Source organism: Dipteris shenzhenensis, chromosome 20, assembly GCF_047967505.1.
Source record: "Dipteris shenzhenensis isolate YYH24624 ecotype China chromosome 20, Dip_SZ_1.0, whole genome shotgun sequence".
NCBI classification, from domain to species: Eukaryota; Viridiplantae; Streptophyta; class Polypodiopsida; order Gleicheniales; family Dipteridaceae; genus Dipteris; species Dipteris shenzhenensis.
In genome coordinates, this window is record NC_141615.1 from 44,561,764 (window position 1) to 44,587,376 (window position 25,613).

The window sequence follows — 25,613 nt, forward strand, 5'->3', positions numbered from 1 at the left end:
CAGATGATCGTGGGAGGGGCTAAGGCGGCAAGAAGAGCTGAAGATGGCGGAGGCGCATAAGAAAATCCACCATCAATAGCAAAAATTTAAAAACCTATTTGATAGAATAATGTGTGAGGTAGAACTACATGCCGCCTCATTGGTTGTTTTTTAATATATACTCTCGTAAGATTGGAATCAGCACTCTCTTGGTCAAGATACAAATCAAGATTAGGAGGCACATTTTTGGTCCTCTCACCTGCTGTAATTTTGTATTTCTTCTTTCTTCCTCAAGTTTGGGTCGTGCATATTTTAGTTCTCCGACATGAAGCATTTGTACTTTTCTTGCAAGATTGGAACCTGCTTTTGCTAGCTTTCCTACATGTTATAATTTATGTCTGGAGATGTTAAAAATTGACACTTTTAAGGAATACCCAAATTTTACAAGACATTCGCATCTATAAAGCCCCCCCCCCCCCCCAAAAAAAAAAAAAACCCAAAATGAAGGAAGAAGACATTGGAATTTTTTTGGCAAGTATGAGCTTTAAAATTTTGATCTACTAGCATCACAGAGCACTTATAAGTAACCCAATTACATTCATTTTTAGCCTCTTGTGTTATCACGAATGGATTTTTACATGGCATACTTGTATGGTAGAAATACTAAATGCCACTGCCTATACAAGGCTTCAAAAAAGACACCTCAACTAAGATCCTCAAAGTCTAACCTGCATAAACGATGATGGTAGGATACCTTGCAGATGCATCCAAAATCATCTGATAGAAGCAAGATTCAGTTTTAGACAGTGTTTAGTTGTTGTGAAAAGGAAATAGCAGATGACACAAAAGAATTAGATGAGCACGAAATTTTCCTTTGAAAAACTAGATGGCACAAAAGAACTAGATGAGCACAAAATTTGCCTTACAAAAACTTGAATGGTTCCTAATTAAGCAATTAATTCACTAAGCTAAAAGAATCCCAATTCACATCATAAGTTGCAAGCAACTGTCACATCATCTTGGAGACATTCTTTACAGGCACACAATTCTGCTTTCATCCCCTTTAATCGATACCTTGTTTTCAGATGGGAGGAGATGATTTTTCACACAAACACAAACTAGCTCTAATGCCCTAAGCCTGCCATTGTTTTGTACCGATAAGAACAAATACTATGGCTGGAAAGACACTCATGCCTCTGATGGTCTGAGAAAAAGGACAATCTCTCCCTCTTTGAGAAAAATCATCCTCCAAGCGAAACTAGACCTAGAAGATCCATGCATCCTCAACGAAATAGCAATCAAAGAGTGTACAATATCTATCCGAAAACCCGCCAAGGTATGAGCTGAGTGGATGTAGGTGCCACCAATAGCCTGTGTGCATCTAAATCTCCAAATGTGCCAGCTAGTGATGCTTGCTACAATCTCCCATCTAGTGTTCATTGATGCATGAGTAGGTCTGTACCGAGCAACCGGGATGGCATGAAGCTGACAGAATTGCTACACCATGGTGCTGAACCCTGATAGCCTAGGAGGAATCTGAATCTGATAGAATATACCTGAGACCTAGTAAGTGGAAGCCTACGTAATAAACAAGTGGAGAAAGGAAACCTACGCAATAGTTCTAGGATCCTGGTCCAAATGAGCCAGGCTTGTCTACAGTCACAGATAGTGCTGAATAGGCTCATTGGCCTATAAGCACTGAGGACAAGAGGGATCACTCCAAAAATACTCCTCCTTGATTCACTGCAATCGCTCATCTATTACAGAGTCTCCTCTAAAATCATCTCTGAATCTCCAAGGTGCTCTAAAAGCTCTCCCGATAGCGAGCTCTGAGGCAACCTCCAGCAATAATCTGAAATCTTTGGCATTGCTTGTTGTGGAGTCAAAGAAAGAAAAGCCCTTTGCATGGTTGTCTCCAATCCCACTCAGCTGGATCCCATTGAAGAACCTTTATGGGGACCACCCCAAAAATCCAAAGCCTCCAAATACCAAGTGGGATATCCTCCGGATGAGGGTCTATGTACCAGCCAAAAGCAAAATAACGCCACTCAACAAAGCCCACTTTTCTAATTGACTCCAGGTTCGCATCAAAAACCACGTCAGAATCAAAAGATCTAACAAATGTGCCTATAGACTATAAATAGAAGACCAAAGTATCCTCATCTCTATCCAACGAGAGACCTATGACCTAAAGAGCAACACATGTTCTTGAGAAGGCACCCATCCACTTGACAGGTCTATGTTGTCTCCCATCTCTAGAGGCCACTCCAAAGAGATAGCTGCATCTCTAGAGGCCCACTCCAAAGGCAAGTTGCATCTATCTGAGAAATCCTACTGCTCACTCTAAGGTAACTAGTCACCTGAAGTCTACATTCTTCAAGAAGGTCCTTGAGAACTCCTAACCTCGCATAAGTCCCATGACCACAAGCTTGCAAAGCAGAGCTCTACACTAAATATCAAGATCAATAATGTTTAGCCCTTCCTTTTAAGTGAAAAGAATCAAGTTCTCCCAAGCCACTCTGGCTCTCAAATCTGTGGACTCATCAAGTTTGCTCCAAAGAAAATTCATCATAGGCCTCTTAAGCTATGAAATGTAGTCTGTAGAGTGGCACCAACAAGAGCAAACAAACTAGGCAATGGCTAGCAACATATGGTTGACAATTGCTAGAGGCGAGATGAGACTCTCAATAATACCAGAGTTCTATATTCATTGCAGAGCTGAATATAATCACCAATGTCCTCCCCAAAGACAATGAAGAAAGAGGGGGTCAAACCATATGAACCTTGGCATTTACTCTTGTCAAGGGCAAGTAAAGAAGTCCTGAATTGCAAGTTGGTCCTTGTATCCTATTTTACCCATAGTGCGGCCATATGTCAAGCTCTCAATCTATATACATACCTTTGTAAAACAAATTTACAGTTTTTGTATCTAGCACGCTCTCTATCAATTGAGTCAGATACTGCAGTGAGCATGTTAGCCTAGTAATCTGAAGCAAGGAGTTGACTGCAAAATATCATCAGAGTCAATCAGTTGAGAAACAATTTCTCTACCATGTCTAGAACCAAGAGTATACAAAACGTGTTGATTGAATCTTCCCCCATTTGAATCCCATGCATGATAAGAGAGCTCATCTCTACTCTCCATAAGAGTTTGCTGGTAAGCCCTACATAGCAAGGTGCTCATGGGTGGATCCATACATCTGTGGGTCTTTTAAGTTCTTCCCATTGTAGACACCATCCACGGAGAAATAGAAACCACTCTACAGGTATAGAAACTGGTTTGCAGTTCTCAAACTGAAATCTGTATGAGAGCTGTCCAACATATTTGGACTAATCCATCATGATACCTCCCTCAACGTGAGCAGAAATGAATCTGGCCCAAATTCGTCAATACCAACATGAGCAAATTGAATGCCAAGATAGTAGTGAAGCTGGCCCAAATCTGTCATAGCAAATGACTGTTGCGAATCAGCCTTAAAGGCTGCAATATGCAGAGCCGAAGGTCTAGTCAAGAGCATATCATTAACATATTAATTAAAATTAGCAAGCTGGTATCACGCTTGTGGACATAGAGAGTGCTCTCCCTAGGGCTGTTCTAAAAACCAAGGCTGATAAGATGTGTATGAATCTTGGCATACTATGCCTGCTTCAAACCAGTAGTGCTTTGTGCAACTAATATAACTTATTTTTTAACCCTTTGACTTCCAAACCAAAAGGCTGAGAGACATACATGTCCTCTTGTAGATCTCCATCAAGGAAAGTAGCTTTGATGTCAAACTGACGCACATGTCACACAACCCCAAAGTGCCATTACGATTAATTAAGTCTAGCTCAGATTTCATAGAATGTGGCTAGAAATCACCTTCTTGTGGCTGAATTGGAGCCTCCATGGTCATCAAAATTTGATGCAGAGTTGAACAAGGGAGTTATGTGTACAAGACATCAGAAGCAACAATAGTGAGTGTTTTTTATAGTACAATAATGGCATGACAAAGTTTTCACCAAAGACGACATCTCTGCTAATGATAACTAGGATGGTATAACCGATAGCCTTTGCTTTTTGAGCTGTAACTAATAAAAATGCATTTACCTGCCTTGTCCTCAAGCTTATGCGATAGCTGAGATGGGACATCGGCATATGCAAGGAATCCAAACATTCTCATGTGTGAGATGGCTAGCTTATGATCTATTCAAGTCTCATAGGATGCATGAGACTTCAATGCCCTAGTGGTTGACCTGTTAATTGTGCACACATAATGGCGTCTGACGAAAATTTGTCGAGCAAAGACTTACCTTCATTAGACAACACTGTGCCATCTCCATCAAAGTCTATTCTTGCGCTCTGCAACACATTTTGGTGTGGTGTGTATGGCACAATACATTGATGATGTATCATAAAAGTTCAGTGGACTCTCGTAATATATACTCACCTCCCCTGTCAATGCGAAGTGCGAGAAGCTTGCGTCTCACCCACAGCAAGGAATTGCTTAAAGCAAGCAAAGACATCTAACTTGGATTTCAAAGGATAAACCCGAGTATGCTGCATGCATTAGGAGTGTATCCATGATTTTTGGACCTTTTTTTAGTCCAGTTCTGAAATAGGACTTTACAGAAGTCCAAAATTTTTGAATAGTATGTTCAACGGCGATTGTCTAAGTGGGAGATAGAAAATTGTCATTGGTGGCTTGATTATATTATGGGCAAACATCTAGAATGTGAGAGGGATCTTTATATTGTGGGTCTTACCATGGGAAGGTGGCAAGAAAAGAATAATTTGGGACATGGGCTGCAGTGACAGCTAGCAGAACACTCTTCCCTGAAGAAGAGGTTGCTGCTCTGTTGTCTACTCCTCAAGTGGATATTTCTTCTCAGGGGAGAAGCATTGACCCTGAGATAGAAATGCAGGGCTGACATCATGAAATTTGCTGTTGTACATAGTTGTTATATTGCTATAAGTATCTGTAAATATGACTGCTCATATCAAATGCTTTACACTCAATGTCTAGGGGATGTGTGACAATAGGAAATGGAAAACAGTGTGGCTGTACATCAATAGATTTCAGCATGACGTACAAGAACACAACCAACATGTCTATGCCGGAAAGACAGGACACTACTGTGGCTATGACATTTTCTATGCTGGAGAGCAATCTTTCTTAGAGGTGGTCATTTTGATCAAACATGAGCTTCAACCCGTTATTGCCCTAAATGACAACAAAGGCAGATGGCTTGTTCTTCAATGCATTATTCGAGGAGCGGTGTTTGAATTTGCCTCTGTTTATGCACCTCAATCCTCTAGAGAAAGAACTGAAATTTGGGATGCCATGCAACAATATCCATGGAGATATCATGCCTTTATATGTGGGGATTTCAATAATGCTCCTCAACAGGCTGACAATTACCTCCAAACATACTCATATGTTAATCCCTGAAAGGCATGCATGGTCTCAATTACTGATGCATCTAGATTTGGTGGACCTTTGAAAGGAATTGTAGCCTTTGTCACCTGGATACACATTCCAACATAATGCTCTTTCTTCTTATCAGGCACGTCTGGATCGATGGTATAGTGTAGCTCCGCAACAAAATGGGGATTTTACATGGCAAATGTGAATTGACTATGCCTCTGTGCATTCTGATCATGCACCTCTATGGTTGTGGTTATCCTTTCATGATATGCCAGATGATAGATTGCCACAAAGGCGACATCTGATCGTGAACAATAGCTACTTACAACATGATGCTTTCAAGGCCATGGTTACTGAAGCATCTCATTCTCTGTCTTCTCGCAACCATATTCATATTGATGATGCCTGGGATTCTTTTGTTTCCAAAATGCAAGTTGTAATAAGAGGTTATGGCAAGTCCTACATGAAGACTCTGAGGGAAAGTATTGCTCAGGCCAAACTCACTTGCCAGGATCTCACTGAACTCAGCCATCTTCATTCGTTGTCCCTGCATGAGCAAACAACACTATGCCAAGCCAGACATTGTCTTAAACTCAATGATCACAGAAAACTGACTAAACGGGAGACTAGAGCCAGACAAAGAGCCTTTACAGATAAAGGCTGCTCTTCCAAAGAATTTTTCAAAAGCTTGCATCAGAGGAGATTAAAAACAGAAATTTGCAGGGTGCTTATGCCTGATGGATCATGGAGCACCTCGCGGTCACAGCTTGCTTCTGTTTGTGTGCATCATTTCTCTCAACAATTTGGTTCTACAATTCCTCCCTCACAGCAAGCTTTGATTGCAAGAAATTTACTGTTGCAACATGTTTCTCCCATTATTTCCACTACTCAAGCTTTAAAATTGGAGGAACCTTTTACTGAGAGAGAACTATCAGATGCAATCAAATCTTGCGACAGATGGAAATCTCTAGGATGGGATGGTCTTACAATTGAGTTTTTTCTAGAATATTGGCCTCTTTTGAAGCATACATTGCTACATATGGTGAATGCTGCATGGCAAAATCAGAAAATGCCAGACACATGGAAGAGAGGTCTTGTTAAACTCCTTCCAAAAAAACAAATTTGTGAATCTTTGGCAGACTGGAGACCTATCACCCTTATGCCAGTCATTTACAAAGTCACTACAAAAATGATTGTCGATCGGCTAAAAGGGTCTTTACATGATGGGTTGCATCCTGCTCAATATGGTTTTGTCCCACGTAGGCATATCACAGATAACATTGCTAATGCCTATGTTGAAATTGAATATGCCAAATACACGCAGCAGGATGTTTTATTATTGCAAGTTGATATTGCCAAAGCCTTTGATACTGTTAAGTGGGATTTTATTTCATCGACTATTGAGGCATTGGGATTTGGCACAAAAATGCAGCAAGTCATCACTTGGTTATATCAAGATAGTCAAGCTGCCTGCATACTTTCAGGGGATATTTCTACATCCTGGACTCTTGGTTGTTCTGTTAGGCAAGGATGTCCCCTGAGTGCTTTACTTTTTGCCACAGCCACTCATCCAATGCTTCAATATCTGGACCACCTTTTGGACACTGACCAGTTGCATGGTTTGGAGATTGCTGGCAGTCGCAGCATGATCGCTCAGGCATATGCTGATGATTCATTCTTTACTCCAAAAAATACTCGGAGTGATCTATCCATGATTATGCAGGCTCTTTCTACATATGGATTGGCTGCTGGTCTTCGAGTAAATTTTCAGAAATCAAAATTGTTGCCGTTGCATGAACAGGAATGGCACAGTCTTACTGAAAAGTCTTGTGATCAATCAAAGAATTTCAATATTAGACCCTTATTCATGACATACTTAAGTTGTTGTGAAAAGTCTCTTGTTGCTCCACACTCAATTAAAAGGAATCTCCTTTTCTTATCAATAAGTTCCTTGGATGCACTATTTCTGAAATCATCACAGAAGCGTTGATAGTACTTGCTCTTTTTTAGAATTCTACAAACACCAATTACACTATCAAGAGCTAGAAATGACGTGATTGCTTGTACCTTGTCTCGATCCATTTTGCACGCCTTCTACAAACATAATATGTCCCAATGTTTGAGCCAAATGAAAATTGATGGGATTTAGACATCCTTTATCAATTCTGACTAAGGCTATCTCTAACTTCTTCATATAATATACACGTTGAGAATAATGCAAAAATCATCCCAAAAAATCCTTATGAACTTTCCTAAGTAAGGCTTAAACGCTTGACTTATGAATCTTTGAAATGTAACCAATGCATCGGTCATCCCAAAAGGCATCACCCTATAAGAAAGAACTCCCCAAGATGTGATAAATGAAGTTCTCTTTTGATCTTCCTCTTGAATGCAAATTTGAAAGTAGCCAGAATACCAATCACATATAGAATACATTTCGTGTCCTACTACTTGGTCCGGTATTTTATCTTGGAATGACAAAGAAAAATGATCCCTCTTTATGCATGCATTCAAAGAAAGGAATTCTGCGTAAACGCACTATTTATTTATTTTCTTTGGTATGACAACTATTGAAGATATCCATTCTGAATTATCAAAGGAAATATGTATCCAACCTCAAGTAATTGTATTACCTCTTTCTTTAATACCTCATCTTAGATCATACCCAATCGCTGAAGTGTTGTACAACTCACTTGCTTTTTCGGCTTCAACTCAATCATGTGCTCCAAGAGTAGAACTTGTCTGACTTGTAAATAGATGTTGTTACAAAGAGATGAGAAATTATCTAATAGTTACGTATTAAAGCTTTGATACTTGCTAGAGAGTCACAAGGAATCTTTTAATTGCATTGGCATTGGCGTTGTTCAATGTACTCCACATTATTTACCTAAAGTGTCATTGCAGAATTCTCTTGTACCATCACATTGTTGCCTTTTGACTCCTGATGATTAGCACTAAGACAAAGATCAAAGGCCACTCCTTTCACCTCGCCGTTTGAGCTGGACTTCTTGAAGCTATATCATGTCTCTTATTCTTTTTAGAATGCGGCTCTATGATGTTAAAGACTTTTTGCAGCTTCTAATGTTGTAGCGCATCTTCTCATCTTTCCCTTGCAAGATAAATCCTCTAATATTCCATGTTTCACCTTGTGTAATCACATTTTTTAGAATCAACTAAATAAGCTGTTGCATCTGACTTAATAGGGATCAACTGAAAAGTCATTGGTATAGAAATTCCACATACATCCACTTTTAATTCTTTACAACTCGTAAGGTTTTTACTCTAATATTGTCAGACACTTCAATACGAGTAGTACTAGAGTATTTTAAATCAACATTTTTCTTGGTCCACCCAGCAGGGATGTATGCCGTCCATGCTGAGGGCCAGACTTGTCGAATATAGAGTGGGCCAGGGTGGAGCGGCTACAGGTTCTCATGTTATCACAGATGATCCGTGGTAAGCCATCCGTCTCTCACCAGATCATTCGAGCGGAGTTTGGGCGACCCCCGTTACAGCTTTTGTTGCATTTCAGGTCATTACATATCTGTACCGAGTCAGGGAGTATGGGGATTACACATCCGGGCGTAGCAGGATACCATGGCTAGCACTGTCCTCCTCTATGGTACTTGCAGCAGGGGGAGATCAGAGGTGCTGGTATGCACGCACAGAGAGATGATTTACAGGACTAGGGCTCCACATGGACAAACTACCTCCTTTCCAATACAGTATGGATGCTCCTTTCTCTCCCCTCCTATCACACGAGGTCAACCAGGTTATCCATGAGGATCTACTATAGCTAACCACATTCCGGAATTGGTTGGGCCTGAGTGATCTTCCAGTGAAGCTGGGCTTCTACAAAGATCACTTCTTACATATCACAGCGGAGGGTTTTATTGATCCACCAGGATACACACAGATTCACCTACCCCACTCGCTGAGGATCTCCCTTGGGCAATTCCAGGTCTGTTCACACAGACTTCATATCGAGAGCAACAGAGCAGAGCGATTACCCAGGGAGAGGCGCATATGCACACTATGTGACATGTAGAAGGTTGAGACAGAGGTGCATTTCATCTTCAGGTATCCTGTTTACTATGAGATCTGAGAGCATTTCTACTACCTCTTCAGAGATAGTTATGGGGTGTTGGCCCGTTTCCTCTCCTACCCAGACCAGCGATGTTTGGCTAGTTTCATTCATGAGGTATAAAGACACCGTGATAGGATACTCAAAGCATGGAGACAGGAGCAGACTTCTCCCTCGACTGATAAGCTCTATCACAGAGTTCTTTCAGCCAGATAACATAGACCCCCATGAGGCGAGACCTCGACATGACCGTGACCCGACAGCTCAGACAGAGGGTTGACTCATAGATCATAATTGGAGACATCCCCTCCTTGTTTAGGATCGGAGCCCGACCGACGCGGGTCACAGTGGCCTTGGTTAGACGCAGAGCTACGACCAAGAGACGTACCAAGACTGCACCCTTGAGGGGACAACAACGTTCTATTGTTGACCTCATGCCTCCACTTCCACAGCCTCATCCATCCTGATGTCCTGCTGCTGACGATGATGATGATGATGGTTATGATGGTGCCGACGATGATGCTGAGATTAATATATATAGTCGAGATATGACTATGTTTGTACTTAGGACTTAGTACTGCCATTTTGCTTTTTTTTGCATTCTGCATTGGTGTGGATGCTCGTTTAGTAGCTCCACTACCACAACTCATTGTATCAGGTTTTTCACAGTCTCATAGACCCATTAATCTTCCAAAGGCTTTAATAAATTTTCTTTCTTTCTTTCTTTCACTCCATAACATTAATTGATACACCTCTATCAATGTAAACATTAGAAGTTACGTGACCATCAATGATTACATCTACCACAGACACATCATCACCAACATCTATGTCTACTTTTTGAGCAAGTAGAATGGCACCTTTCATTTTTGACTTCTTTGATACCTTGTACTTGATAGCTTTCTCCGTTCTTTTTGCAACTATGAAGAAAACTTTAAGAGACATGGCTCGTAGAGCTTCTTTTTATATTTTGTCCACAAAGCTTCATATCGGATTGCCAATGTGGAGACTGTCTTACCCTCACCTTGACTGAACTAGTCAAACTTCAATAACAAAGCATTGGGCTACTTCACTATTTCAAATCTTAGCTTCATAGCAAACACTACATAGTCCTCATAGAGTCCCGTCAAGACGCATGCCACTACACCTTCTAAAAAAGCAAGCAAGTCCTCAACCCAATTCTTCTTGGACCATCCAAAAAGACAGCATTTCTCAAACAAAATCTCGAAGATAAGACTTTGGGTCTTCCCTTAGATACCTCCATAACACAAGAGTCTTCACCATGATAAAATAAATATAGAAGATATCAAGATTCAAAATTAATCTCCCATAAAGCTTTAGTAAATCAATACTAACTTATTATGCATAATCACTTCTTTAAAAACTTTCACAATATGATCTTCATATCATTAATAATAATGGATCAACTAGGGTCATGCAACCACTGTATATGCATACAATTAAGAAACAATCTTCTTATAATTAAAAGTACACATAAAGGCTTCAAGATATTATAAGCTTCATCAGTTGCACAGCAAAAGAAATTGAAGCCATTAAGAATTACCACCTCAGTCTTATAATAAAAAACACTCAAATATTCGACTCTTCTTCACATCAAGCTACCAAAGCTTGAACCAAATCCTAACTTGTCATTCAGTTCGATGTCATTATTAATTGATCAACATGCTCAATAATGTAAACATAAAAGAATTGATTATAACAATAATGAGAATATCTTGGGCATAATCTGTGAGAATGTGTGTGTGTGAGCAAGAGAGCAAGAGAGCTGGAGAGAGCTGGAGCAAACACTATACTGAAAAATAGGAAACAACATACAAGCCTTGGGTCTAATTACTTTGACAAAACCCTATCCTAATTACTAACCACTAACTGTAGTTAGGGATCCTAAATGTGGTTAGAGGGAAAAACCTCTAAAGAGAAAAAAGTGTCTCTAACCCACTTATTAGTCATAAATTATTCACTGCCATGAATTATGACGATAATTCCAACACCCCCGTGTAGTGCCAATGTGATTATGTACAAGGAAAAGATCAATCACCAAAAGGAGATAAGTTTAGGGCATTGCGAAATGTCTCAAACTTCTCACGTGGAAGTGCTTGGTGAAGATGTATGCAGCATTGTCATGTGTGGAGACATAGATCATACTGATCTCCCCTGCATGCAACTCAGAATGCCACCAGTGGAGAATGGCAGTGGTGCCAATCTCACATGTGCATTGGCACTTTTGCCATTATCCTACTGCCATTCTCCGCTAGTGGTAATGTGCATTCTTCTATGTAGTGGAATGTCAATCTATAGGTTTAGTTTGTCTAGACAACCACTAGTGGAAAATGGCAGTGATGCCAAACTCATGGTGGCACCTACATAATGACACTGAGATCATCAGACTCACATGTGGGTTGGAATCGGACACCACTCTCTTATGATGATTGGAATACCCCTCCTAGAATAGTAGGGTAAACATTTGTGCAAGTGGAGAATGGCAGTGGTGCCAATCTCTTATTAGGGCCTAAGAAATGGCATTGAGAAGACTAAAATCACATGTGCATCCTTCTATGTAGTCATCACTGTCTCCGATGTGTAGAGATCATATGGAATTGCGTCAATCTCTTTGGAGAATGCCACCAGTTGAGAATGGCAGTGGTGCCAATCTCATACCATGACCTGAAAACATGCACAAGGAATCCTAATGAGTAAATTTGGGATGACTTTGCAGCATTGTCTTTGCCCGAAAGTGATGAGTAAAGATTCAACATCATATACATGAAGGCACTTTGCATCACAAGCTAGAAAGAGAGGCTTTACAAATTGAATCCTCATTCATGTCTACTCCTACATCATCAACTTCGGTCTCTCAGGTGGAAATAATGAAAATTTATAATGTATCAAAGTCCTTTCAGTTAGATTATGATATCTCGCACTTGATGGCTGAGTTTGTCGATTTGAAATTGCATTTGATTAATGCATAGCCTCCTAGAGTACCTAGGAGCCAGAAGAGGAGTTGAGATAGGAGTGGAGTCACAGGAGTGGAGTCACTTGCTATGAATTAATAAAAAACGATACAATTGTCCTAGTGTCCTAGATTGAGAAAGAAAGAGAAGAGAAATATCCATGATAGAAGCCTCTTCAGGAAAGGCAAAAGAAGAAAAAGGAGTAAGGAAGCGATAGATCAGAGTGAGGAAGTGATAGATCAGAGACATTAAGAAGAGAAATGCCGCAATTAGGAAAAAAAGACATTTGGAAGGAAAATTTTAGCTAGGACTTTCCTTTAGGAAAGGCATTGAAAGTTATGCTTGTTGGCATATCTTAAAGAAAAGGAAGCTCATATTACCTTTGACTAGCTACTTGCTTTATCTTCTGACATAATGATAATGAGCTTCGATGTGCTTAATACTAGCATAAAAACGCACGATTCTTTGCAACTGCTATAGTGCTTTGACTATCAGTGAGAATTGGAGAAGGACCCTCCAATGATAGGTGAAGATTTGCAAAAAGGCCTAGCCACACACACTCAACTGTTGCTATGAAAGCTGCCCTGTACTCAGCTTCACATGAGAAAGTAGCCACAGTAGATTGTTTCTTACTTAGCCAAGAAATGCAAGCATGTCCCAAAAAGAAACAATTACCACTTGTGGACTGCCTAGTGTCAAAATCTCCAAACCAATCTGAGTCACTTACTTAGCCAAGAAATGCAAGCATGTCCCAAAAAGAAACAATTACCACTTGTGGACTGCCTAGTGTCGAAATCTCCAGCCCAATCTGAGTCACTGTATGCATGCATCTACAAGTCACCCCCCCTAGGAAACATCAAGCCATAAGACTTTGTGCCTTGCAAGTAACGAAAGATGCGTTTTGCAACTTGCCAATGTGCTATCTTTGGGCTGTGCATATACCTGCTCACCTAAGATACTGCAAGCTGAATATCGGGCCGTGTAGTGCACAAATAAATGAGGCATCCAACAGCCTGGCTGTAGAGTGTGGCATCTACTAATTCACCTGCATCATACATAGTAAGCTTCAGCCCTAGCTCCATGGGAGTGGCTGTAGGCTTGCAATCTTGCATGTTGAACCGATCCAAGAACTTTTGCACATGCTTGGATTGAGACATAATAATCTCACGTCTCTCTTGTATAAACTAGATCCCCAAATAAAAATGTAACATGCCCAAATCTGACATGTCAAATGTAGCTTTCAATTCATCTTTGAAATCTACAATGTTTTCTTCATGTGACCCTGTGAGCAGCATGTCATCTACATAAAGAATGATGACCAAAATATCCCCCCCAGCCTTCTTGATGTAGAGGGTACTTTTAGTTGGACTCCTATGAAGTCCCTTGTTGGTCAAACAAGCATCAATCTTGGAGTACCATGCACGTGGGGCTTGTTTCAGCCCGTACAAAGCTTTATTCAGCTTGCAAACTTTATGTGCGTTACCCGAGATTTCAAAGCTAGGAGGTCGTTTGACATAAACCTCTTCCAACAAGTCTCCATTAAGAAAAGTTGTTTTTATATCCAACTGATGAACATTCCAATCAAAATGTGCAGCCATAGCAATAATTAATCTGATAGTGGTCATCCTAGAAGTAGGAGTAAATGTCTCCTCATAATCAATGCCCTTCTTCTTAGCATAGCCGTTTGCAACCAGGCGAGCCTTATACCTATCAATGGACCCATCTGACTTTTTTAACTTTGAAAACCCACCTGGTACCTATGGCATTCTTTCCTGATGGCAAATCCACAAGATTCCAGGTCTAATTTTTCTCAATGGGCTGCAACTCATCTTGCATGGTGCAACTCATCTTGCATGGCTTGCATCCAATGCACATTATCCTTGGCTTCTTCAAAAGTATCAGGCTCTTCCTCATCAAGAAGAGTACTTGCAATAGTTGAATCACAAAAATGCAACCCCTCATCATGTCTAGATGCATTGCGAGTTCTGCCAGGCAAAGGGGCATCCATCTTACTCTCCTTGAGAGTTTGGAGCAGCCACTACGGAACTAATTTTGCTGCGTGTATTTCTGTCCTTCCCTGTATGATGGCATCTTCCACTGCCTGTGGGGGAAGAAAACCAGCTGGTGGCTGAATCGGGACATGTGGAACAAGAGGAGCTTGCTGTAAAATCTGAATTTCAGTAGAGATTTCAGCTCCAGAACCCAATGCAATGGGTAGTAATTCCTCAAAAACATCCAACTATGTACTCAATAGAGTACCCACCCGGGCATTGAAGATTATCATACCCTATGAGACATGGACCAGCCGAAAGCCTGTTATTTCACATATGCGGGTGTTTGGGTCATTGGCATATGTGCATGTTCCATCTCAACTGAGGCATAAGCTTGAGGGCAAGGCTATCAAGTGCATATTTAGTGGCTACAACTCAGAGAGAAAGGGATAGAGGGTCTATCAGCCTAGCACAGTCAAGGTTATCATCAGCAAGGATGTTGTTTTTGCTGAGAATGTGCCTTTACCTTGGCTGGACTGCAAAAAATAGCCATCCATTGAGGCCTCAGAAGTCTTTAATTCTTTGCTGCCCCTCTTCCAATCACCTACAGATTCAGAACAGTCAGTGCAGAGCACAATGCACAGCCCACAAGCAGCTCAGATCCTCCTCCCGTCCCTCATTGGCTTTTGGACACCCTCAGGGATAGCAAGCAGACTGAGCCTTTACCTACCCACACTAGACATGTGAACAAACAACTGCAGGGTAATTTCTTGGCTGTAGCTTAATTGCCACTGCGTGTAATGAAGAACCTGTATGTCACAAGGATGCTTTTGACAGCAAAGAATGGATGGATGCCATGAGAGTTGAACTTGAGTCCATTCATGCAAATGGCACTTGGGGGAGTTGTATGACTTGCCTGCAAGCAAGCATGCTATTGGCACAAAATGGTTTATAAGGTCAAACGGAAAGTTGATGGCAGCGTTGACTACTCCAAAGTCCGCCTGGTTGCAAAGGGATATGCATAGTAACATGGCATTGACTTTGAGGAGACCTTTGTTCCCACCTAACAGATTACGACCATACGGTGCATCATTGCTCTTGTGTCCCACAGACATTGGGGAGGTTCATCAATTGGGGTGATTTACAGGAAGAGATCTATGTCACTCAGCCACCTGGCTTTGAGCAAAAAGGTTTTGAAAACAGGTTTGCTGGCTGAAAAGGCCCTTTATGGATTGAAGCAGGCACCCCAGCCATGGTATGCCAAGATACAAGCATATTTGACAGCCCATGGCCTTCAGAACAACCCTACAAAGGCCACTCTTTATGTCCGACAGAGTGCTGCATAATTTTTAATTCTCATTCTTTATGTGGATGACATGCTTGTCACTGGACCAGATATGGAAAAAATTGCAGATTTTAAGACTGATTTGCAGAAATCCTTCGCAATGACAGACATGGGCTCATTGCATTATTACGTGGGCATCCAGTTTGCATATGTTGAGGGGGGTATAATGATGAGTCAGCCCAAGTACATTGGACAGCTCTTAGACCGCTTCCAATTTGAGGATTGCAAGCCAATTTCTACATCATTGGAGCCTGGCTTCCATTTGTCCTCTGAAAATGGGAGTGCCCCATATGATGCCACCCTTTATCAGTAGACTGTGAGCTGCCTCATTTATTTATGTTTTACTTGCCCTGATCTTCAATATGCTATCTCCCAATTGAGCAGATATATTTATCCATGCCATACTCGCTCTTATCTTCAGTATGCTATCTCCCAATTGAGCACAACCCAGCACACAGCATTGACAAGCAGTGAAGTGGGTGTTCCATTACTTAAAGGCCACACAAAATTTGGGACTATTCTATGGTGATGAGTCTCCAGGGGTCTTGCATGCTTTCACGGACAGTGATTGGGCAAGTTGTTATGACATGAGAGTGTTATCACATTGGCAATTGTTTCATGCTTGGATCATCATGCATCTCATGGTTCAGCAAGAAGCAACCTATGGGTGCCACTGAAGCTGAGTACAAGGCAGCTTTCACAGCTACAATAGAGTGCATATGGCTCCACAAGTTGCTCACAGATCTTGACATCAGCCAGCCAGCTTCTACTACCATCTAGCTTGACAACCAGAGTGCTTTGGCGGTTGCGCGTAACCCAATGTTTCATGCACGTACAAAGCACATTGAGGTTCATTATCATTATGTTCAAGAGCGACTATCAGCTAGAGACATACCAGTTGTCCTATGTTCCCACGGAGGACAACCTCATCGCGATGATGATCTCCATGTACTATCATAGGTTGTTATATCCATCTTGGACGAACATGTGCAACCATGATATAGATCCAAGTATTCTTGAGACGTTTCCAGGATACTCTAGCCATACCATGGAAGGGTCTTGTTAGCACTTAGCCCTGGTATGTGCCTTGTAGGTCAAGTCAACTCGTTTGCTTTTTCTTGTTGTTAGCTCCTTTGCACTCCAGTCCCATTCCATTGCTTCCCACACCAAACAACCTCATAGGTCTCTTCTTCCTCCCTCTCTCCAAGCTTTCACTCTTCGTGTTTTCTGCTGTACAAGTATGCAAAGGCCCACTGATTTTTAAGTAAAGGACAAGTCAAAGAATTTCAGATTTGGCGGCTTAGCATGGTAGAGGTGAGTGGTGGTGACTAGAATGTTGTGATCCGTTTGACTCCACTATGATTGATGATTGCAAATGTGTAGGCTTCAAGCGCTTGAATCACCCCTTCTAGTTGGAGATGCATCTAAATGTATCACTGTCTACAATCCACTCTTCCCTATGGCAAGCTGTAAGAGCTTCCAAGTTCCCTATCACAAGAAGAGACTTCCAGAAGATTGACTATGTTGAGTCTTCCTTGGGCTTCCTTTCATCTCTCTTTGGATATGATTTTTCTTTCTATGGTCCTTTACAGAATTTCCTGGAAAGCCTTTCTTCTTCGTCTTGCTGTCACCACTACGTGAAGACTCGTCTCCTTTGAAATATTTCTCTCTTTGGAATTGCCCTTGTTGGAGATCACTCTGTGGGTGTGTTACACTAGCTGCTAGTCTTGAGAAGCTTCATAGAAAAATGTCCAACAAGGGATGGCAAGTGCATCGTTGTCTGCCTTGCGTCTTTCTGCAACAAAATGGTCTCTAGTGACCTTGATGTTTGTGATAAAGTTGTGAGTAGATCGGGAGATCTTGTGGCATTGATTCCAAAGCGTTTTACGAGTCTACAAAGCAACGATGTACTCTCTCATTTCAATGTCTTGCCTCCAAAATAAGGGCTTGAAGGGTGAAAATGTGCCAAAGCGGAATGACCCCACCAAAAGCCTACCTAGCCAACCGTCCACATACCTTCCCACTCTCCGTACTCATTGATGTGCATCGATAGTGTTGATCCATACACCTTGGCCATTAAGTGGCTACGAGGTCTGAGAGTTTGCATGTGTTCATGGGCACAAAGGACAAGCACACAAAGAAGCTAGACAAATGAAAAGCATATTGAGGTTAGCTCTAGGGTAATTGCTTTCATGGATTTTACTTTGAGTAGCTCCTCTAGAAGAACTTTCAAAAGTAGTTTTGCACTGACCTACCTCTCCAAATTGGATTTGTACTAGGTCATAAATTCTTTCCTTTATGCTGCCAGTTTGCAGAACTTTTTTGTGCTCTAATCAAAAAATGTTTGTCTAAAACATACATCTTAGGTTTAGGGAAAGGGAATTGCATCTAGAGATATATGAATCAGTCTTATAGAATGATGGGTTCACCTTCACAAGAGGCTCCATAAGGACAACTTCCACAAATTATGTTAATCTGCAGCAGTAAGTGGAATGTATTAATGTTAGCACATGCATTAATAATTACTGACCTCTCTGAAATTCATGGAACAAACAATAATAGCATGGTAAGGGTCATACCTGTGCCTCACGCCCCATCAACTCATAGCCGTTGAGCTCACAATGTCTTAGATCACCGTATCTGTACTCCTGAAAAGATACATGTGAAATGACATCTTTAACAATTTCCATATGCAGGAAAGCTCAAGCTACAATAAAAATTGATATTGCTCAAAAAGAGATGAGAACTAAATTGCTTCCGTATACTGAAAAGGGTAGTAAATGTGTGAAGTTTGTTTGTGTGCGCCATGCATACTCTTAAGAGGGAAGTTGAATGCATAAGCAGAATCTATCTTTAAGGAGAAATAAAAATACCAGACTGAAGTACTGTGGATTGAGCAAAAATAAATGCAGAGCACTCATAACTCAAAGTATGCCATGAAGGTAAGTCAAGTTAGTATGGCTGCTGTACACTTATTTCACATGCACGATGCTTTTTTTTATTACATGCAAGTAATTTTGGTAATTCTAATTTGTTTTTCGGGTTTCTTTGTATTAAAACTAAAAATATAGTACATCTCAAGAGAGAAACACAAAGTGATACACAATACTTAAAATCCTCTTCAAGTTTCTTTGTAGAATCTAGTTTTAGAAAGTTGATAGAAATGCATGGGAGCACACATGATAGGAGATGAAAATACACACACAAAGTCTCTTTTTTTTGTGAAAATCCATTTGTCATTATATTACAAAGAGCAGTCCCCAAGAAAGGGACATGCAACTACAACATTAGGAAATCACATTATGTGACAAGAAAGCAAGATAATCAAGATCTAGTTCATGCATGCAGTCAAAGAAGGATTGCCATAGAGATTCCAAAAGAAGTGACACTTAACCAGGGACGGATCACCAAAGACCCTATGGTTTAGATCCTTCCATAGAGTTCATAGTGCCCAATAGCGAAATCAATGAAAGAAAAGATCATAGCCCTGCCTGATAGGATGAACCCTAAGTAGCCAAAGCAAGCAGTAGGGAAACAGGCCTAAGGACAATGTTATAGCAAAAAGGAGTAACGAGAATCAGGGCAACGCCGAAATAGATGAGGCATAGACTCCAGCAAGGACGGACATCGGCAACAAGTACCAAGAGAAATATGTTTGGCAAGCCAAAATCTGTCCAAATGGAAGGCCCAAGCAGAACTTGCTATAAGAAAATTTGTTGACTAAGGGGATTTTGCAAGCATAGTTACCAGGGAACGGGGACATTTCAGGAACGTTGGGGATCGGAACAGAAACGTATTAGGAAGAGGAAACGGGTGAACGGGAATGAGAACGCCACGTCATATGACACGTCATCAAATCACATGGAAACATACCAAAATATGCTAAGAATAACCAGATGTAGCAGCTCTAAGCTTTCCATTTTAGACTTTTACAGACACAAAATCCTTAGAAAACTGAAATACACATCAACACAAATTGCAATGTGCATAGTGCAATGGGCAAAGTGCATAAACTTTAAAGCTTTAAGCCTTGAGGCCCGAGAGCTTAGAGAGTGGGCTGAGTGCTTGAGATAGGGGGCTGAGAGGCTGAGTGGCTGAGTGGAAGGGGGTGGAGAGTGGTTGGAGAGGGATCTGGGAATGTTCCCACGCATTCCTAGACGTTCCCGCACTGTCATCCACCTGGGAACAGCATTCCCACGTTCCAGGGAGACGGAATGGCATTCCCTGGTAACTATGTTTGCAAGCCCAAATTTCCTGCAACCTTTTCCTCCACCACCAAGAAGCATGTTTCATGGACCAGATGTGATTCACATGAACAAAAGCCCGAGGAGGGGGCAACAAAACCTCATACAATGATGCAACTATGTCATCACCTAAGAGCAACGAATGACAAACAAGTTCATCCGAGTGAAGAGCCCAGTCTTTGAGATGGTCCATAATCTCAAGGACAAGCACTGGCTGAACGTCATGAAGCATCTATGACAATAAGCGCTATAGGGCTCTATAATGTTGTCCCAAGACAAACTGTCTGACTACTATAGGAAAAAATAACACCATATCAACATCATCGAGCACACCCACAAGGCATATGCCCTTGGACCGAATAAAGTAAGAGCGGTGGGGCTTTGAGCCAATAGATGTGCAAACACCTTTGACCAATGTAGGCATGCAGCACACAAAGAGTTTCTAGCAAGAGAATCCCTTCCATTCCATTTAAGATGAGAGAGTATGTGCTCCAGTCAAAAAACAAGCCAGTGAGACAAAAGGGAATCCCTTAATCCTGCCATCAATGTGACCCAGGAGAAAATCCCAATGAGTTAGATATCAATGAACAAATACTAGAGTAGAAAAATGCAAAGCCAGTGTCGGATCATGTACACCCATGGCTGACCACACTGCATAAACTGAAGCATTATTTTCCCCTTATGAGCTAGAACATGCATATGAATATTTAGAACAGAAAGTAGCCTGAGGGCTTTGCGTCAATGATGTGACTACCAAAAAAGCTCCATGATAGCGACCATGAAACTTGAGATATCTTGCTTAGCCAACATCATGAGAGAAAAATAAAAACTGCATATAAGCAACCAAGAATTATTGGACTATGGGAAACGGACATGTAACGGCTAGGTAGCCAACTTTCAGTATTCCAATTTATTTTTCAACTTGTCTAGCACCCAGTCTAATTGTCTACGGCGAGTGACTGTCCACTTTAAAGGGTGAACCAAGATGACGCACAAGCTGCATAGAAGACAATTTGCCCAAGCCATAAAATATGGTGCCAATCTTTCACATGCAGTGGAAGAAGCTTCGACTTTTGAAAATTCACTTGTAGGCCAGCTGCCAAACCATATAAAAGATAATGCATGCATAAGGCACGAAAGATCCGTTTCAGTATTCTGGGAAATGAAGAAACAATCATCAGCATGTGCTTGCACAATCAGTGACCTTCTTCCGTGTATCCATACAGTGTACCTATAGCTACTATGTGATCCATGTATTGAAGCATCGGATGAGTAGCTATTGCATAAAACAATGCACTAAGCAAACAAACTTGATGTACTTAACAATGAGGAGCCCATTCATCAATAAGATCACCTGCCAAAATGCAGCAGCATTTACTATCTTAATACAGCCAATAAATGAGATGCTGCATTCTTTTCCCAAATCCCAAAGATCGCATGGTCTATGAGATAAAATCCCATTGTACAATATCTATCAAATGCTTCTGCAATATCCACTTGCAACAAGAGAACATCCTGCTCAGTGTACTTTGCATATTCAATCCCTACAAAAGCATTGGCAATATAATCTGTAATACGTTGGCAGGGAATGAATCCATACTGGGCAAGCTGTAACACCTCATGCAATAAATTTTTAATACGGCTGATTTCATCATCCACAAGTTACTTAAATTTAATCGAAGCAGCAGCAGCTAGAGATGCGGAGCATTCTTGGCACGAGTAAATTGCCCCAAAACTTTAAAGATTCATCACCATGCCATGTAGAAGCTCAACATCAAGGGCATGAGAAACTGTACTTTCAGTTTTAGTAAAGGCATTGCTGTCTACATCTAGCTTTAAAAGGGTAGTCCCCACAATTAAATGCCATGGATTTTGATTTGTCACCTGAAGAAAATCCATTTCACCAGAACCTTTTGTGAAAATATTTTGAGGAGCAAATCTTCCAAAATTTACATACCCCTGAATCACAAAGAATGTCCAAAGCACCCAAAATCTCAGGATTTTGTATTCTAGTAATCTCATTTTACTCAAAAACATTTGAATCAACTAATCTAGCCCTTCAAGCCCACAATCGAACCTGATGGGAGAAATTTTAGTGGTACTGCTTCAATGTATTAACTCTCTCTATTTCAGGTAGTTATTTCTTTCACTCAAGAAGCAACTAAACGAATCTTACATCTTGTGATCGATTTTGTACATCTTGACAAAATCGTACAACAAAATCAGAGCCGTCCTGCATCAAGAATTGCTGTCATGTCAAACAAAAAAAAAAAACATTGAAATTCTCCATTTTTGCGCAAAAAAATTAGTGGGAATGTTTGAAGACCAGCTTATGAAGATGTCAACAACCTTCCATTGCAATGAAGTCTAAAAGATACGTGGGCCAGCTTCTTATAACAAATAAACGTTTCAAAATAATGAAACAGAGTAACACTGGTTTATACATCTATTCAAAGTCTGCATAACCACATCTGCCAGTGTAGGGACAAAAGAATAACTTAAGACCCACTTTTATGTATAGTTATAACACATTGGTGCCAGTACATAGTACCTGTCCGTGGAATTCCAGCACCTTTCCAATCTTATCCGTCTGGTCTCAGTGATCAGAAACACTTACATAATACTATCATTGCAAATAACAATCCAAAATAATAAAAATTGTGATTCAAAGCAGGTAACAAGCAGGGATACGAAGTCATAAAGGTAGTTGTCTCTGTCCAAGGCATAACACTGGGATAAAGGTGGTGCAGCTGCTGCTTTGATAATAGAGGACCAAAACATTGCCAGAACTGCAAAAATTATGAAAGAAAACCTAGGTTATTATGCATCATACAAGGTAAGTATCCAATGATAATCAATTGTTTAATTGTTATCAACTTGCCACTCTTTTGGTCTCAATGTCAGAAGGAACTTCAGGTAAAGTCAATTACTGTCAGTAGGAAACAAAACAACTATACATTAGACGTCACAAAATGAGGTTATTAAGGATAGTTGAGTTGCAAATGGTTAATTAAAGCCTCATGCAAAGAAAGATAAAACTCCTTTTTAAGAGCAAACTGGTCAAACTCAAGAAAAGCTAAATAACTGCATGAGGAACATCCAACAACAGTGGATCCCTATCGTGATGAATATCCAGAAAGAGCCTGTGTGCAGACAGATGCCATAGGCTGATTCTTGGATAGTTGGAGGGGAATCCAACATGACTGACATCCTCCGGGCTCCCTTCATAGAGAGCTGCACGTTTGAATTTGTCTCAAGGATCAGATAGTTGGTTCAAGGACAAGTTTCAGATACCATATTGATGCCAATCGTCCATACTCCTAGTCTAACAAAAAGGCTCAAGGGACCGGCCCACCATGCCAAGATTGATTTGTTGCTACATGTGATGATTGGGCTTGGTAAGTCCACCAGTAGTACGCATGGAAGGGATCATGCATTCTACTATCACAAAGGTAGGGCAGATTTACAGCTAGAGGATGTACCGGTGGAAGTGGTTGGACAGATAGACCACCGCAACAGCCTTCATGGTCCATGAGGTGGTAGAGGATTGTATATCCCCAAGGCAAGGCGAGCTCCAATTATAGAGGAAGAGGTGGACAAATAAGCGGCCATACCAATGGTCCAATGTGAATGGGGTTCGAGTCATTTGTGTAGTAATGTGTGAACCTTATCTATGTACGAGTGTGGTGTGAAGTGTAGAATGATGGAATGAAACCCATGTATTCCTATTCATTGGTGGTTAAGTGAACAGCCACATGGTGGTGGATAAGCTGATTTTCTGAACGGTTGGATTCTGAATCTTTGAACACCCCTCCCTCCAAAAATTTCTCGAGATGCTATAGCTATTTCATGATTTTTTTGTTTCCCAAAACCAAGAAAAGCAACTTTGAGATGTTCCCTTCCATCAGCCTCCCGAGCCAAAAAAACTGACTATCACTCTCTCGAAAAGGAAAACCCCTGCAGCGTAGATATCGTAATACAGCCACTGCAGAGCTACTTGACGACAACTGCGAGTCGATCAAAATTTAAGCAAGCACTCATACAATATTATGTTGTCCAATTTACAAATTGGGTGCATACCAGTAAAAATAAGTTTGTTGTTCGATCGGACGGAGTAAACCATGGCAGAAAATTTGACGCTTCCACTGCACGAACTCAGCTGCGTTCAAGTTACGAACTCAGCTGCGTTCAAGTTGTACAAGGATTCCAAGCCAGCTGAGTTAGAAAAGAAAAAGGAGATGATGTTCGAAGGAACAAATACACAATGATTGTCGCCGATAGTACCAAATGATAAAGCGAAGGACGTCCGTAAAGTTTTGTAATTCGCATGGCAGCTGTCGGAAGGATCGAAGAAGCGTGATTGGTTGAGCAACTCGACGTGGACGTACAAATCGGAAAAACAACGTACAACACAAGGTGGCAATTTCATATAATATAGAATCAATGGGTCATTGCACTACCCAATACTCCGTCCAGTTTTTGGCCCGCCTTGGAAGGCCTAAGTTAAGGCAACGACTAGGAGAAGCGAAATTAAGGTATTTTTAAAATTATGCATGGTCGCTAGCGTGTTTATTTTTTATTGGTAGATATTTTTATCCGCGGTTCACCGTTAATTGGTGTTGCGTTCAATGGGTGTTCTCCACTTGGTGTTGCGGCCAATGGGTTTCCTCCACGTGGCGAATCACGTGCTGTTTAGTTGGGGTTCCTCTCGCCTCCATTTCTCCTGCTCTCTGTTCTCTTTGTTTTCTCCCTCTGCTCCGCTTGCTTCTCGCAATACCATTACCTTCATCATGCGGGCTAAGAAATTGAAAGGAATGGCTCCTCCTGTCACCCCCTCACCTGCAACCCCCACTGTCATTCCAACTCCAGTCTTGTCCCCTGGGATGCGCGACAATGGCCAGCAAAGATCAATCAAGAGGTGTTGAGGTTTGACATTGATATTTGCATGCCAAGTTCGCACAACAAGCACTATTTCAGAGCAAGAGCTAGAGGTTGCAGAAGGTAAAACCAGACTTCCAAGACTTCTCCAACATTCTCTCTAATGCTAGTTGAAGCTCGCACTCCACTCTCTACCGTCCAATTTTCTCACCTGCTCGTGTTTGTACTAGATGCGCAATCAATCCAATCTGTTGCTGTGTATTTTGTCGGTTGAGTAATCGGATCATTCAAGTTTTGGCTCCATTGTGTTCGATCGAAATGTTTTCTTCATCTTGTGATCCAGGTGGATTAATCGCATAGAGAAGATCAAACAATCCAAATTCTCCGAAGATCTGTGGTGTGTTTCAAAAACCCTCTCTCTTTCCAAATCCTTCAAGTGTTGTACTCTATTTAGCCTCACCATATCCAAAATAAAGGATAGGAGAGTGAGACTTTGGAGATTGAGATTGAGGAAGAAAAAAAGGGGGATCAAAACGTGAGATCCTGAATCAAAGAAAGCGAGATAACTTCAAAGATAAATCCAAGACCTCGAACAAATACCAAGGAAGTGGACATCATATTTTTCTCTCTATTATAAAGCTTTCCACTTTATAGTTTCTCAATTAGGATCGTTTGCGAGTAAATACAATGCAATGGATTGGGCAATTCTAAA

General features: G+C 41.0%; 1 protein-coding gene across 3 annotated transcripts in view; it reads right to left on the reverse strand.

Moving 5' to 3' along the window:
• Positions 1-24,525, reverse strand: part of LOC147889720 (G-protein coupled receptor) — a 40,003-nt gene extending 15,478 nt beyond the window's left edge. For 2 of the 3 annotated variants that reach the window (XM_087391607.1, XM_087391606.1), the window contains exons 1-9: positions 24,308-24,525; positions 24,104-24,182; positions 22,715-22,812; positions 22,575-22,613; positions 22,200-22,271; positions 21,908-21,982; positions 18,359-18,427; positions 18,209-18,254; positions 708-756 (exon numbers count right to left, since the gene is read on the reverse strand). In XM_087391607.1, coding sequence (XP_087247733.1) covers positions 708-756; positions 18,209-18,254; positions 18,359-18,427; positions 21,908-21,982; positions 22,200-22,271; positions 22,575-22,613; positions 22,715-22,812; positions 24,104-24,182; positions 24,308-24,352 — 572 coding nt within the window. In that variant the 5' untranslated portion in view covers positions 24,353-24,525. The remainder of the gene's footprint in view (positions 1-707; positions 757-18,208; positions 18,255-18,358; positions 18,428-21,907; positions 21,983-22,199; positions 22,272-22,574; positions 22,614-22,714; positions 22,813-24,103; positions 24,183-24,307) is intronic. The other variant, XM_087391608.1, reaches the window with a different exon arrangement.
• Between the last annotated feature and the right edge of the window lie 1,088 nt (positions 24,526-25,613).